The 12,183-nt window shown below is 36.2% G+C and overlaps 1 protein-coding gene across 3 annotated transcripts in view; it reads left to right on the top strand.

The window, feature by feature from the left end:
* iqsec2a (IQ motif and Sec7 domain ArfGEF 2a) overlaps positions 1-12,183 on the top strand; it is an 85,068-nt gene that overhangs the window by 25,538 nt on the left and 47,347 nt on the right. Inside the window, exon 1 of one of the 3 annotated variants that reach the window (XM_016542172.1) lies at positions 4,580-4,970. The exons of the other annotated variants lie outside the window; for them this stretch is intronic. Within the exon in view, the coding sequence (XP_016397658.1) occupies positions 4,894-4,970 (77 nt within the window). The 5' untranslated portion in view covers positions 4,580-4,893. Of the gene's footprint in view, positions 1-4,579; positions 4,971-12,183 lie in introns of those variants that run through there. 3 annotated transcript variants of the gene reach the window in all.

Consider the following 12,183-nt stretch of genomic DNA (forward strand, 5'->3'; position numbering starts at 1 on the left):
AAAAACAAACTCATGTACATCTTGGATGGGAGAGTAAATTTTAAGCAAATTTTCATTTTGGTGTGAACTGTTCCTTTAATAACAAGACAGAATACTTAACAAATACTGTTGTTAGGAGTTTTTTTTTCCAAAGGCATCTTCTGGCATTTAAAGTGCATAAGTAATAGCTGCAACAGACTGCCTGCAGGCCGTGCTCCAATAACAGACGCCTTCAGATAGCAACACTTGTATATACCTCCGTTGTGGCACCTCCCACATGTTTTCAAACACCAAGCTGATTCCCGGGGTTGAACTGGCACTGTGTGACATTTTAAAATGATGTGTACACACATAACAAAAGTGCAACATCATTAAGTAAAGAGCTTGGATACAGTTGAGATCCCAGACAAATTATGAATGTGCTCCTTTTTTTTTTTTTTTGTGAGAACAGGTGCAAGATTAAGTTAGTCTCATTTTTGAGCCAGCTGTATACTTTTTCCAAGAGTTGGCCTGATTGATTGATTGTACTGTGTGGATGTGCTTCAGCTTGTACTGTATGTGTCACCTCAGCTGGACGCAAGGTCGGGTAGGGATAATTTGATTAAAGTCTTAGTGGGAGAGATGAAGGAAGTGTCAGAGCTGGAGGGGGGAAGGGTGAGAACTGGAAAATGCCACCTCGGGGCAATAGAAAATGAAAGGAATGGGGAAAATCAATGAACGAAACCCTGAACAGCACCATGGATGTAACCCAACATGACCAGAACATTTCCTCAACAGAGGTTAAAAGGGTTTCATCAAAGAATCTTATTTCAGAAAGCATCAGTTATTTATTAGTTCTAACATTCATATTTGAATATATTAGTATGCAAAATGAAAAAATAACTGCACCCTGGGCAAATGTGTTTAATAGGCCTCTTGAGCACATGGAGCAATAAAATACTCTAGAATATTATTTGTTGAAACTATTTATCCTGAGTGTATTTATCTGTCATTTAGTGATATTTATCTATCATTTACTATAATGGAGAATGAACTTCAGCTAGGAACCGTCAACAAAGTTCTCTACCTCTGGATTTGCTTTTGCACAGTCATCAAATCTAAATCCTGTGAGGTAACTCACATCCAAGCCAATGCTGGAAAGGGCTGGAATCTCTACTAGCATAGACACAGATGATAGCTGCATGTTTACTGCTGTCACACTTGCCGCTGGGATCTGATCTCATATCACTTCAGCACACAGAGCCGCCGCCCCCTGACAGACAGGACAAGCAGAAGCAGTTTTAAATGGATGTTCTGCAGTCTCAATGGTTGGGCCTCAAGCTCACAGCAGAAGGACTGGGGAGAATGGACTTTGTGGTGTGGAATATAAAGGAACCATATTGGTAGTCAAGTATTGAAAGTTGCTGCGTGAATTCTCTGAAGAAGGGGGATAAAGAAAGCAAGTGATGTTTCTTCTGCAGTGCATCTGTCCAGACTTTTGGCCCCTGTTCTGTATGCGGTTAGTAGGTCCCTTGTTCCACAGGTATGTGCTCAGAAAAACCTTGCCTAATTTCACTAGTGTAGTTCACAAAGCTCAAAAACCTCAAAATACCTCTTATTTAGTGGATGATTTTTATCCATAGCAAATTAAAGTTAAAGTCTACTGTGGAAATGTACAAATCGCATGTATCGACCTGTCGTTCAGTCATTCGTTTATTCTATCTCATTCTAAACAAATTTTTTTTAACTCCAACCTTCATGTAAGCCAACATTCAAAGTTTTTAAATTTAGATTTTCTGGTTAAAAAAATTGGTTATATGACTTGCTTTGAATTTCAGTTCATTTTAATTCTACTTCATTATATTCCATTTCGAATTGAATTCTGCATCCTGTTTGCTGCTGAATTTAAAAGGTTCTCAATTCAGAATGGTGCAACCCTGCTGTGGTGGTTATGACCTGTATGCAAACTAGAGAGACGAGTCCAGTTCTCTAAGCTCTAAATGGGTAACATTGAACAAATGAACCCACGCCACCCTGCTGCTCTTAAGGCAGTTTCAGGACTCGAGCTCGCTTTACTCTTGTCTCATTTGTTGGTGCTATCTGTCTGTTTGTTTATTAATTGTATGTGGGAATGATCATGGAGAGCTCATTCCCCCAGTAAACGGCTGCATCTCTTCATGGTTTATCACTCAAGTGCCCTTTATAGCCACAGGGAAACAGATGAGCTCTGGTAGTCATTGTGTTCCATCTAAAAGCAGCATTAACCTGTACAAGCAAAACAACCCAAATAGTCCCAGATCAGTGTTTAAAGGCAGGGGCCTGACATTATATACTTATTTTCAGAAGAGCATTATATTGGTAAGCGATCAAGCATATATTTGGATGTTTTCTGTGAGAATTCCTTTGTTCTGTGGAATTGTATTGCCAGAATTTATTTTATTGTTTGTATTAATTCGTGCTGGGCAACGCTAAAAAATTTTTTATCGCATTTTAATCGATTAATCGCATTGTTATGCACAAAATTCAATAATGAATTCAAAAGTAGTGTATTGTACACTTTTTGTCATTTAAAGTTTGAGTTGCGATCGTAAAATGTAAAATAACGTTCAGGGGTGGGGGCTGGACTGGGGTTAAAATTTGGCCCTGGACAAATCCAGCCCATCCGGCCCACAAGTTGTTTCACTGCTAATACGGAGATGAGTGGTGGAATCTTTCGCCTGATGCGTTCAGTCAGCGTGTTCCTGTATTTAGCGCTCACAGCAGGAATGAATGTGATGAGTCACACATGAAAGAGCCCTTCTTTACTATTTTTATTCTCTCTCTCTTTCTGTCTCTGTCTCTTACATGCTGTAAATACTGAAACATCATTCCTACTTCTTTCCAAAGGAGGTGGAACATTCATTGATATCTGTATATTTCATGAATGATAATGGATATGATCTAAAACTGACATATTAAAGAATATTACTGAATATGATAAAAATGTTACTGATGATGGTGGTGATGTGGTGGAGATGGTAATTCTGATGATGATGATGATGATGATGAAAGCGACTGAATAAATGCTATCATGATCCAGATTAAAATGTGGTCATGTTTTTTTTTTTACTTTTCCAGTATAAATATTATGTAAGTTTAAAAAATATAAATAATATAATTTTTGTAGTGTTTTTGTCTTATGCAATTGTCAAGTTTCAAAGAATATTTTGAATTATCTAAAGTTTTTCTGGTTACATAATTTCTTTATTTTAGGCTTATAATAATAATTATAATAATAATAATAATATTCGCTCAGTCTTGCTGAAAATATACCCACCCTCAGGCCATTCAAGATGTAGATGAGTTCTTCATTGAAATTTAGCATTGCATCACTTGCTCAACAATGAATCCTCTGCAGTGAATGGGTGCCGTCAGAATGAGTTAATGTCTGGTGAAGTTCTAAAATACTCAGCTAAAATGTGAGTCCTCTATCAATATTGGGTTCTCCAATAAAAAGCTTTTCGCCCTGAAGAAAAAAAACAAACTCATGTACATCTTGGATGGGAGAGTAAATTTTAAGCAAATTTTCATTTTGGTGTGAACTGTTCCTTTAATAACAAGACAGAATACTTAACAAATACTGTTGTTAGGAGTTTTTTTTTCCAAAGGCATCTTCTGGCATTTAAAGTGCATAAGTAATAGCTGCAACAGACTGCCTGCAGGCCGTGCTCCAATAACAGACGCCTTCAGATAGCAACACTTGTATATACCTCCGTTGTGGCACCTCCCACATGTTTTCAAACACCAAGCTGATTCCCGGGGTTGAACTGGCACTGTGTGACATTTTAAAATGATGTGTACACACATAACAAAAGTGCAACATCATTAAGTAAAGAGCTTGGATACAGTTGAGATCCCAGACAAATTATGAATGTGCTCCTTTTTTTTTTTTTTTGTGAGAACAGGTGCAAGATTAAGTTAGTCTCATTTTTGAGCCAGCTGTATACTTTTTCCAAGAGTTGGCCTGATTGATTGATTGTACTGTGTGGATGTGCTTCAGCTTGTACTGTATGTGTCACCTCAGCTGGACGCAAGGTCGGGTAGGGATAATTTGATTAAAGTCTTAGTGGGAGAGATGAGGGAAGTGTCAGCGCTGGAGGGGGAAGGGTGAGAAAATACAACCTCGGGGCAATAGAAAATGAAAGGAATGGGGAAAATCGATGAACAAAACCCTGAACAGCACTATGGATGTAACCCAACCTGACCAGAACATTTCCTCAACAGAGGTTAAAAGGGTTTCATCAAATATAAGAATCTGTTTCAGAAAGCATCAGTGATTTATTAGATCCGGGGTTCATATTTGAATATATTAGTATGCAAAATGAAAAAATAACTGCACCCTGGGCAAATGTGTTTAATAGGCCTCTTGAGCACATGGAGCAATAAAATACTCTAGAATATTATTTGTTGAAACTATTTATCCTGAGTGTATTTATCTGTCATTTAGTGATATTTATCTATCATTTACTATAATGGAGAATGAACTTCAGCTAGGAACCGTCAACAAAGTTCTCTACCTCTGGATTTGCTTTTGCACAGTCATCAAATCTAAATCCTGTGAGGTAACTCACATCCAAGCCAATGCTGGAAAGGGCTGGAATCTCTACTAGCATAGACACAGATGATAGCTGCATGTTTACTGCTGTCACACTTGCCGCTGGGATCTGATCTCATATCACTTCAGCACACAGAGCCGCCGCCCCCTGACAGACAGGACAAGCAGAAGCAGTTTTAAATGGATGTTCTGCAGTCTCAATGGTTGGGCCTCAAGCTCACAGCAGAAGGACTGGGGAGAATGGACTTTGTGGTGTGGAATATAAAGGAACCATATTGGTAGTCAAGTATTGAAAGTTGCTGCGTGAATTCTCTGAAGAAGGGGGATAAAGAAAGCAAGTGATGTTTCTTCTGCAGTGCATCTGTCCAGACTTTTGGCCCCTGTTCTGTATGCGGTTAGTAGGTCCCTTGTTCCACAGGTATGTGCTCAGAAAAACCTTGCCTAATTTCACTAGTGTAGTTCACAAAGCTCAAAAACCTCAAAATACCTCTTATTTAGTGGATGATTTTTATCCATAGCAAATTAAAGTTAAAGTCTACTGTGGAAATGTACAAATCGCATGTATCGACCTGTCGTTCAGTCATTCGTTTATTCTATCTCATTCTAAACAAATTTTTTTTAACTCCAACCTTCATGTAAGCCAACATTCAAAGTTTTTAAATTTAGATTTTCTGGTTAAAAAAATTGGTTATATGACTTGCTTTGAATTTCAGTTCATTTTAATTCTACTTCATTATATTCCATTTCGAATTGAATTCTGCATCCTGTTTGCTGCTGAATTTAAAAGGTTCTCAATTCAGAATGGTGCAACCCTGCTGTGGTGGTTATGACCTGTATGCAAACTAGAGAGACGAGTCCAGTTCTCTAAGCTCTAAATGGGTAACATTGAACAAATGAACCCACGCCACCCTGCTGCTCTTAAGGCAGTTTCAGGACTCGAGCTCGCTTTACTCTTGTCTCATTTGTTGGTGCTATCTGTCTGTTTGTTTATTAATTGTATGTGGGAATGATCATGGAGAGCTCATTCCCCCAGTAAACGGCTGCATCTCTTCATGGTTTATCACTCAAGTGCCCTTTATAGCCACAGGGAAACAGATGAGCTCTGGTAGTCATTGTGTTCCATCTAAAAGCAGCATTAACCTGTACAAGCAAAACAACCCAAATAGTCCCAGATCAGTGTTTAAAGGCAGGGGCCTGACATTATATACTTATTTTCAGAAGAGCATTATATTGGTAAGCGATCAAGCATATATTTGGATGTTTTCTGTGAGAATTCCTTTGTTCTGTGGAATTGTATTGCCAGAATTTATTTTATTGTTTGTATTAATTCGTGCTGGGCAACGCTAAAAAATTTTTTATCGCATTTTAATCGATTAATCGCATTGTTATGCACAAAATTCAATAATGAATTCAAAAGTAGTGTATTGTACACTTTTTGTCATTTAAAGTTTGAGTTGCGATCGTAAAATGTAAAATAACGTTCAGGGGTGGGGGCTGGACTGGGGTTAAAATTTGTCCCTGGACAAATCGAGCCCATCCGGCCCACAAATTCCCCATTGAATGTTTTGATGGGTCATAGGGCCTTCAATTGGAGTAAATAAATTAATACATAAAACAGGACAGAAACGAATACTGATAGATATGATGCATTTAATGCATTTTTGTCACATATAAAAGCACTTGACAGTAAAGCATTGATTTTGAGCTAGACTGCTGTCATCATTTCCTCACCCTCATGTTGTTTCAAACGACTTTCTTCTGTTGAGCACAAAAGAAGATTTTGTAGAATGTTACCAAACCATTTTGGTTACCCTTGATTTCCTCTGTATGGACAAAAATTTCTTGAATTTCTCAAATTATGTTCCACAGAAGATATAAAAGTAATAGGTTAGGAATGGCATGATGTTGAGTAAATGACAGTTTTCATTTTTGGGTGAATCTCCCTTTAAGAACTTTATTATTTGTAAATAATAAACACCTCATTTATATAAGACACTGATAGTTATCTTTAATCAGGCCCTTATTGAGTTAACATTTTACTTCAATTCAAATTCATTAGAAATTCATTAGAATGGTCACAAGAAGTAAAACCATGGTCCTCAATACCATGGTTATATGGTTTTTAAAATAAATAAGTAATAATAAACTATAAAATTTGTAGTTAAAAAAACTAAACATGAAAAAACTACAAAACACCTTCTATAAAATTAAAATATTCCCCAATATGTAATAACAGTAACATTTATAATAAATACATTTCTGCCAACACATAGGCTATTTGTACAGTGTTAACTTCAAGTTAAATTACTGTGGTGCTGAATTGACAAGCCTATTGGCGTTTTCCAATATACCTCAACTAGTGTCTATTGATGTTTTTGATATTTTTATATCATCATAAGCCACCAGATGTCACCAAAGTCACCACATTTTTAGGTTTTGGCTGTCTGAACTTACTGGAATTATGTTTTTATACTGAAGTAAAATAAATATTAAATATAACATAAAAATAAGCATATTTGACATAAAAATATGGTACTTTTAGAGTTAAAAAAATTGCATAAATTTATAGATTTTATTTTATCAAAGATATCACATTTATTAAAAAAAAAAAATGTTTGGGATCACACCTGAGACCTTCGTGCCCAAATTTGTCCACAAAGGACGGATTTAGGGCTGTCATACAAAGGATGCTTGAGGGTTAAAAAAAACTCATATTGATCAACCCATTGGTTCAGTTTCATACAAAATTTTCTGTTTAGAGGTAGTTAAGCATATGCTGGACTCTTGTATCATTCAAAAATGAATTTGTGAACAAGCGGAATGTACTACTTCCCTGTTTATTCGGTTTTCTGCTCTGTTCCACAAACACACAGCTTTCACACACAAACATTCCCCTACCCTGAGAGCCAGGCAGAACGAGAGGAGACTCTGAATGGACTCCGAGGAAGAATCGAGGACATCAAATCAGTAAGTGCAGTATTAATCACAGTCAACACATCTCTCGTTTTTTCACTTCCACTTTGTAAACATTTGGAACTCCCGATACATAGATCATGGGATGTTAATAACTGATGAGAAAAACAGAATAATGTACAGTTAGCAGTTAGGACTTGCGCTGTTTATCACTTATAAATCGTGGCAGAAGCGCTGCGCTGTGTGGGTGACTGATCCCGCTCGGCTTTGACGCGCGGCTGGGGGATGCATCGGGTAGTGCTGCTTCACACTTTTGGAATATTCGCTTTATGCGGTTTCGCATGTGCTGTAATTTAAAAACAGCGCCTAATATCGGGGAGGTCTCCCTTCGTTTCGGCGATCGGCCCACTACTTGAATGGAATGTCCCGGTGCTCCCGATGGCCAGTAGGCGATCGCGGGCCCCCCAGACCCCTGGGCCCTATGCACTCTGTCACCCTTTCCTTCCGCCCCCCCCTTTCCACTAGCAACGCCCCTGGTCGTGATTACGAGCACGTTGCATTCTTTACTGTTAAAAATAACAGTGAACAGTGGTTTGTGAATGTTGATGCTTAGCCGAAATAATTTTATGTGAGCGCTATATCAGAATAGGGCAAGACTAGAGGGGGAATCCGAGGTACACAGGAGAAGATAAGGACACGAGGAAACAGACAAGGCAAGACTAAGCTAAGGGTGTGAGAGTGTGTGCATGTGCACTCATGAGTGAAGTACACACGTGGAAGAGACCTGTCAAGAATGCAGCCTTTCTGCTCCTCAGAGAGAGAGAGCGAGAGAGAGAGAGAGAGAGAAAGAAGGAGGGGTGGTGGGTGTGAGAGACACAGGGTAGACTAGAAAAGGGGGTTATTTTTTCCTTCGCTTCCCTCAGCCTGAATGGGACCTCTCTGTGGCTGCGTGACGGTAAGCTCTCGTTCATTTGTTCACTCCTCCATCCTTTCACTCTTTGACTCTCTGCATCATCGCACGTTTGTCTGTGGCATTAGCGCTGACACTTAACTAAGCGGCTGCGTGGCACAGTCTTGCGATAACAGATGTGCCGTCTGCTCACCCTGAACGGGAAATATGTTGACTGTGGGCCTTTTTACCCATGACATTTTCAAATTCACATTCAGCTAATCTGGTTTATACTCTTCAGTGCATTTGATGCATTATGTTAACTATTACTTCCTATTGTCATTTAGTAAACAGTGCTGTTTCTTGATGTGTAGGACAAGCAGACAGCTGACTCTCCAGAATTTAGTACATAGCCCAGTGGTGATTACAGTTTGACGTGAAGGCCCACAGAAGTACAACGTATTGCCCATTTATTCATTTTCATCACAATTGTAGTATCGTGTGAGGTTGGAAAACATTTGTTCTGGCTGCTTTTATGTAAATGTTGCTTTAAAAATAAACCCAGGAGCCTTTGGGGATGGAGTGAAGTGTCTTATGCCTGAGTGAGACAGAACTCAATAATTTACCAGTTTGGCCTGCCTTTAGGTAGCAGGTTATGTGGCCTGTTAGTGGTTAAGTCTTTGTTTCAGAAAAGAAATTGATTTCATTTTTCGTATTTTGCCTAGAACTGATGTCTTTGTCTTTTTGGGAGAACAAAAGGCAGGAGGAAGTGAACATCTGCGTGTGTGAGAGAGGATGTGCAGCTTCAGCACTGCTGTAACTAGGGATGTCGGTGTGATAGAAAAATAATGATAATAAAAAAAAATGTGATTAAAAAATGTGATCGAAAATTAACACAATTAATGATGCCCCTGGATCTGAATTAAAAATTTGTAAGTAATTTTCCTACCGCCCGACCATGACGATATGAAAATAAATAAAGCAATATATTATACTTCTAAGGGGCGCTCACACAAAATGTGTTTAAAAACATGAGACAGCACTCAGGATTAGTAAAAAAAAAAAAAATGATGTGCAATGTTAATACCATATCGTTATCAGCCAATATTAGACAGATTTTCATTTATTGGTGTCAGTCAATATTGGATTCTCAATTAAAGATTAACTTTAAAAACTCTGATAATGTAATAATTTGTTAATTAATATAATCTTTAGCAGATCTCATAATTTTCTAACTGTATATTTTAATGTTGTAATTTATTTAATACTATGTAATAGCATTTTAGTGCATTGTTTTTAAGTTTATTCAGATATAATTATTAGATATTATTTTTATATTTTTTGTGATTTTTTTTATAGCATGTAATATAATTGTAATAATTTTTAATGTATAGATATCATTTTTAGATATAATTTTTATGTTATTTGGATATTTTAATTGATTTAATATAATGTAATATTTTAGTGCATTATTTTAGTCTATTATTTTTGAATTTATTAAGGCATCATTATTAGATATTATTTTGATCATTTTAATGTATTTTATATCAGTCTTTTATCGACTATTGACCATAACAATAATAATTATTTTTAGCTTATTGGTATTTTTATACCTATTTTAATATTGGCGCATCCTTTGAAAAAAAAAAAAAAAACGCACCACAGAATGTACTTTTAATTAGATGTGCCCGGACAAAAATGAAAATAATGAAGAGAAAACAAAAATAGCTATTAATACTTAGAAACATTTTAAAATGAACAAAAAACTAGAAAGTAATATTCAGAGTATTCAGACACAGCTGCTATAAGAACCTCCTCTTGTTGCTGAATAATGATACACATTTGCTTGCCCCGCCTAACTTTTCCTGATTGGTCTAATGTTTTGAAACTGGTATGCATAAGTTGCGCTGCATGTCAAAAGTTGAAATAAGCATCCAGTTTTTCTCAGGAAATATTGATATATGTGATTAAATGTGATTAATAGTGATATATTACATGAATTTATTTTCATATCATGTACGTAATTGGATTTTAAATGTAATTGATTGTAATGATGTGTGTACAGTGTGTTTGTCTCATAGAGCTCAGAGACTAGAAGTGGTCGGTAATAGATTAATAGCAGTGGGATTCGTACCTGCTGTGTTGTCGGAGACAAGAGGAACATGAGGGAGGGACATGGATGGAAAGAATGATGAATTGACACTAGACTTGTGCCGGTATTCGATAATGCGATATATCACGGTAATGAATATGCACGATATTGGGCACTTCTAAATACCGTGAATAATTATATATTACAAATTATTCCGATTTTTGAATGCATTTTAAGAATACTTTTCCCATCAACTGGTCAAAATGCACAACACTATTATGACAGCACTTTTTTTTTTACTAAATTTCAATATCGTGATAATACCGTGATAAAAGCATTAGCAATTAATCACAACATGAAAATTTGATACCGGCATATCCCTAATTGACACATCTAGAAATGAAGTGACAGGTTCAAAGATCCAGATAGAGAAAAAAATCCGTCAAAACCATTTTAGGAGAGGAGGGGGAAGGGTGTGAGAGAGAGAGAAGAAGAAGAAGAGTGAGAGGTCATGTTTTAAATTAATAATATAAAGAAAAGCAGCTGGCTACACACACGAATGTTCAAGTGTGTGTGAGAGAAAACGAGAAAGTGAGTAGATTTATTAGCTGAAGAGGGCAGGTTGTTTAAGGTTAAAGATGAATTCCACCAGAATCGTCAGATTTACGGGGTGTGTGCACCCATGGGTCTCATCTAGTGACAGAAGATTAACTGTGTCTGGTAGAGCACTTCTGGTTTCCTCAGTCGGCATGTGCAAGGCTGATGCCTCCTGACTCTCTCAGGAAAAGTAAACCCTTACAAAAAGTTCTGTGACTGTATCCTGCTACAGTGATTGTGCCAAATGGTCATTTCATGGTGTTTCATATATAATGTGGTACTAAATGATTATCATATAGGCTGTATTTGTTTTGTATGTTTATGGTGCTCCACGGTGCTAGAAAAGACCTTCATGGAAGCACAGTTGTTTTCATGTGCAATGAAATATTATTTTAATGTTTTATTTCATTGCTTTTATTCTGCTGTCAAATTTTTTTTTAAATAAATTGACAAATCCATAGCTGCTCACAATCCATAGCTGCTTCTTATATAATAAAATAATTTTAGCTTTGATCAATATTTCAGCCCATTTATTTATTTACTTATTTTGTCCTTGTGTATATTTTGTCATTTTCAAGTATTATGAGATGATTTCCCATGTAAGATTTATTTATTTATTTTTTTTAAATATCTTGAGCCAGTTTAGTGCTTTTCAAGCAGACATTTAATGGCTGTTCTTTTATAATAAAAAAGCATGAGTGTGTCCATTATCATATTCATACATAGTATGATTATGGTGCTCCCTGGTACTACAAAGAACAAAGAAATATTTATTTTATTTTATTTTATTTTATTTTATTTTATTTTATTTTATTTGATTGATTCATTGATTGATTCATTCATTCATTGCTCTTATTCTCTTTTGAGAATTGAGAATATTTTTGAATAATGGCAAATTCAAGACAATCTATAGTTTCTTTGCACAGAATAAAATTTAATTTAATTTATTTTATTTTATTTCATTCATTCATTGCTCTTATTCTCCTGTCAAATAGTTTTGAATAATGGCAAAAACGTATAAGACAATCTATAGTTTCTTTGCACAGAACAAAATTCTTTAACCTTGATCAATACATCTGTATTTTATTTATGTATTTTTTTTTTTTTTACTTTTTTTTTTTTTTTTTTTTTTTTTTTTTT

The sequence above is a fragment of the Sinocyclocheilus rhinocerous genome, unplaced genomic scaffold, assembly GCF_001515625.1.
Source record: "Sinocyclocheilus rhinocerous isolate Xijiao unplaced genomic scaffold, SAMN03320098_v1.1 scaffold1600, whole genome shotgun sequence".
NCBI lineage: Eukaryota > Metazoa > Chordata > Actinopteri > Cypriniformes > Cyprinidae > Sinocyclocheilus > Sinocyclocheilus rhinocerous.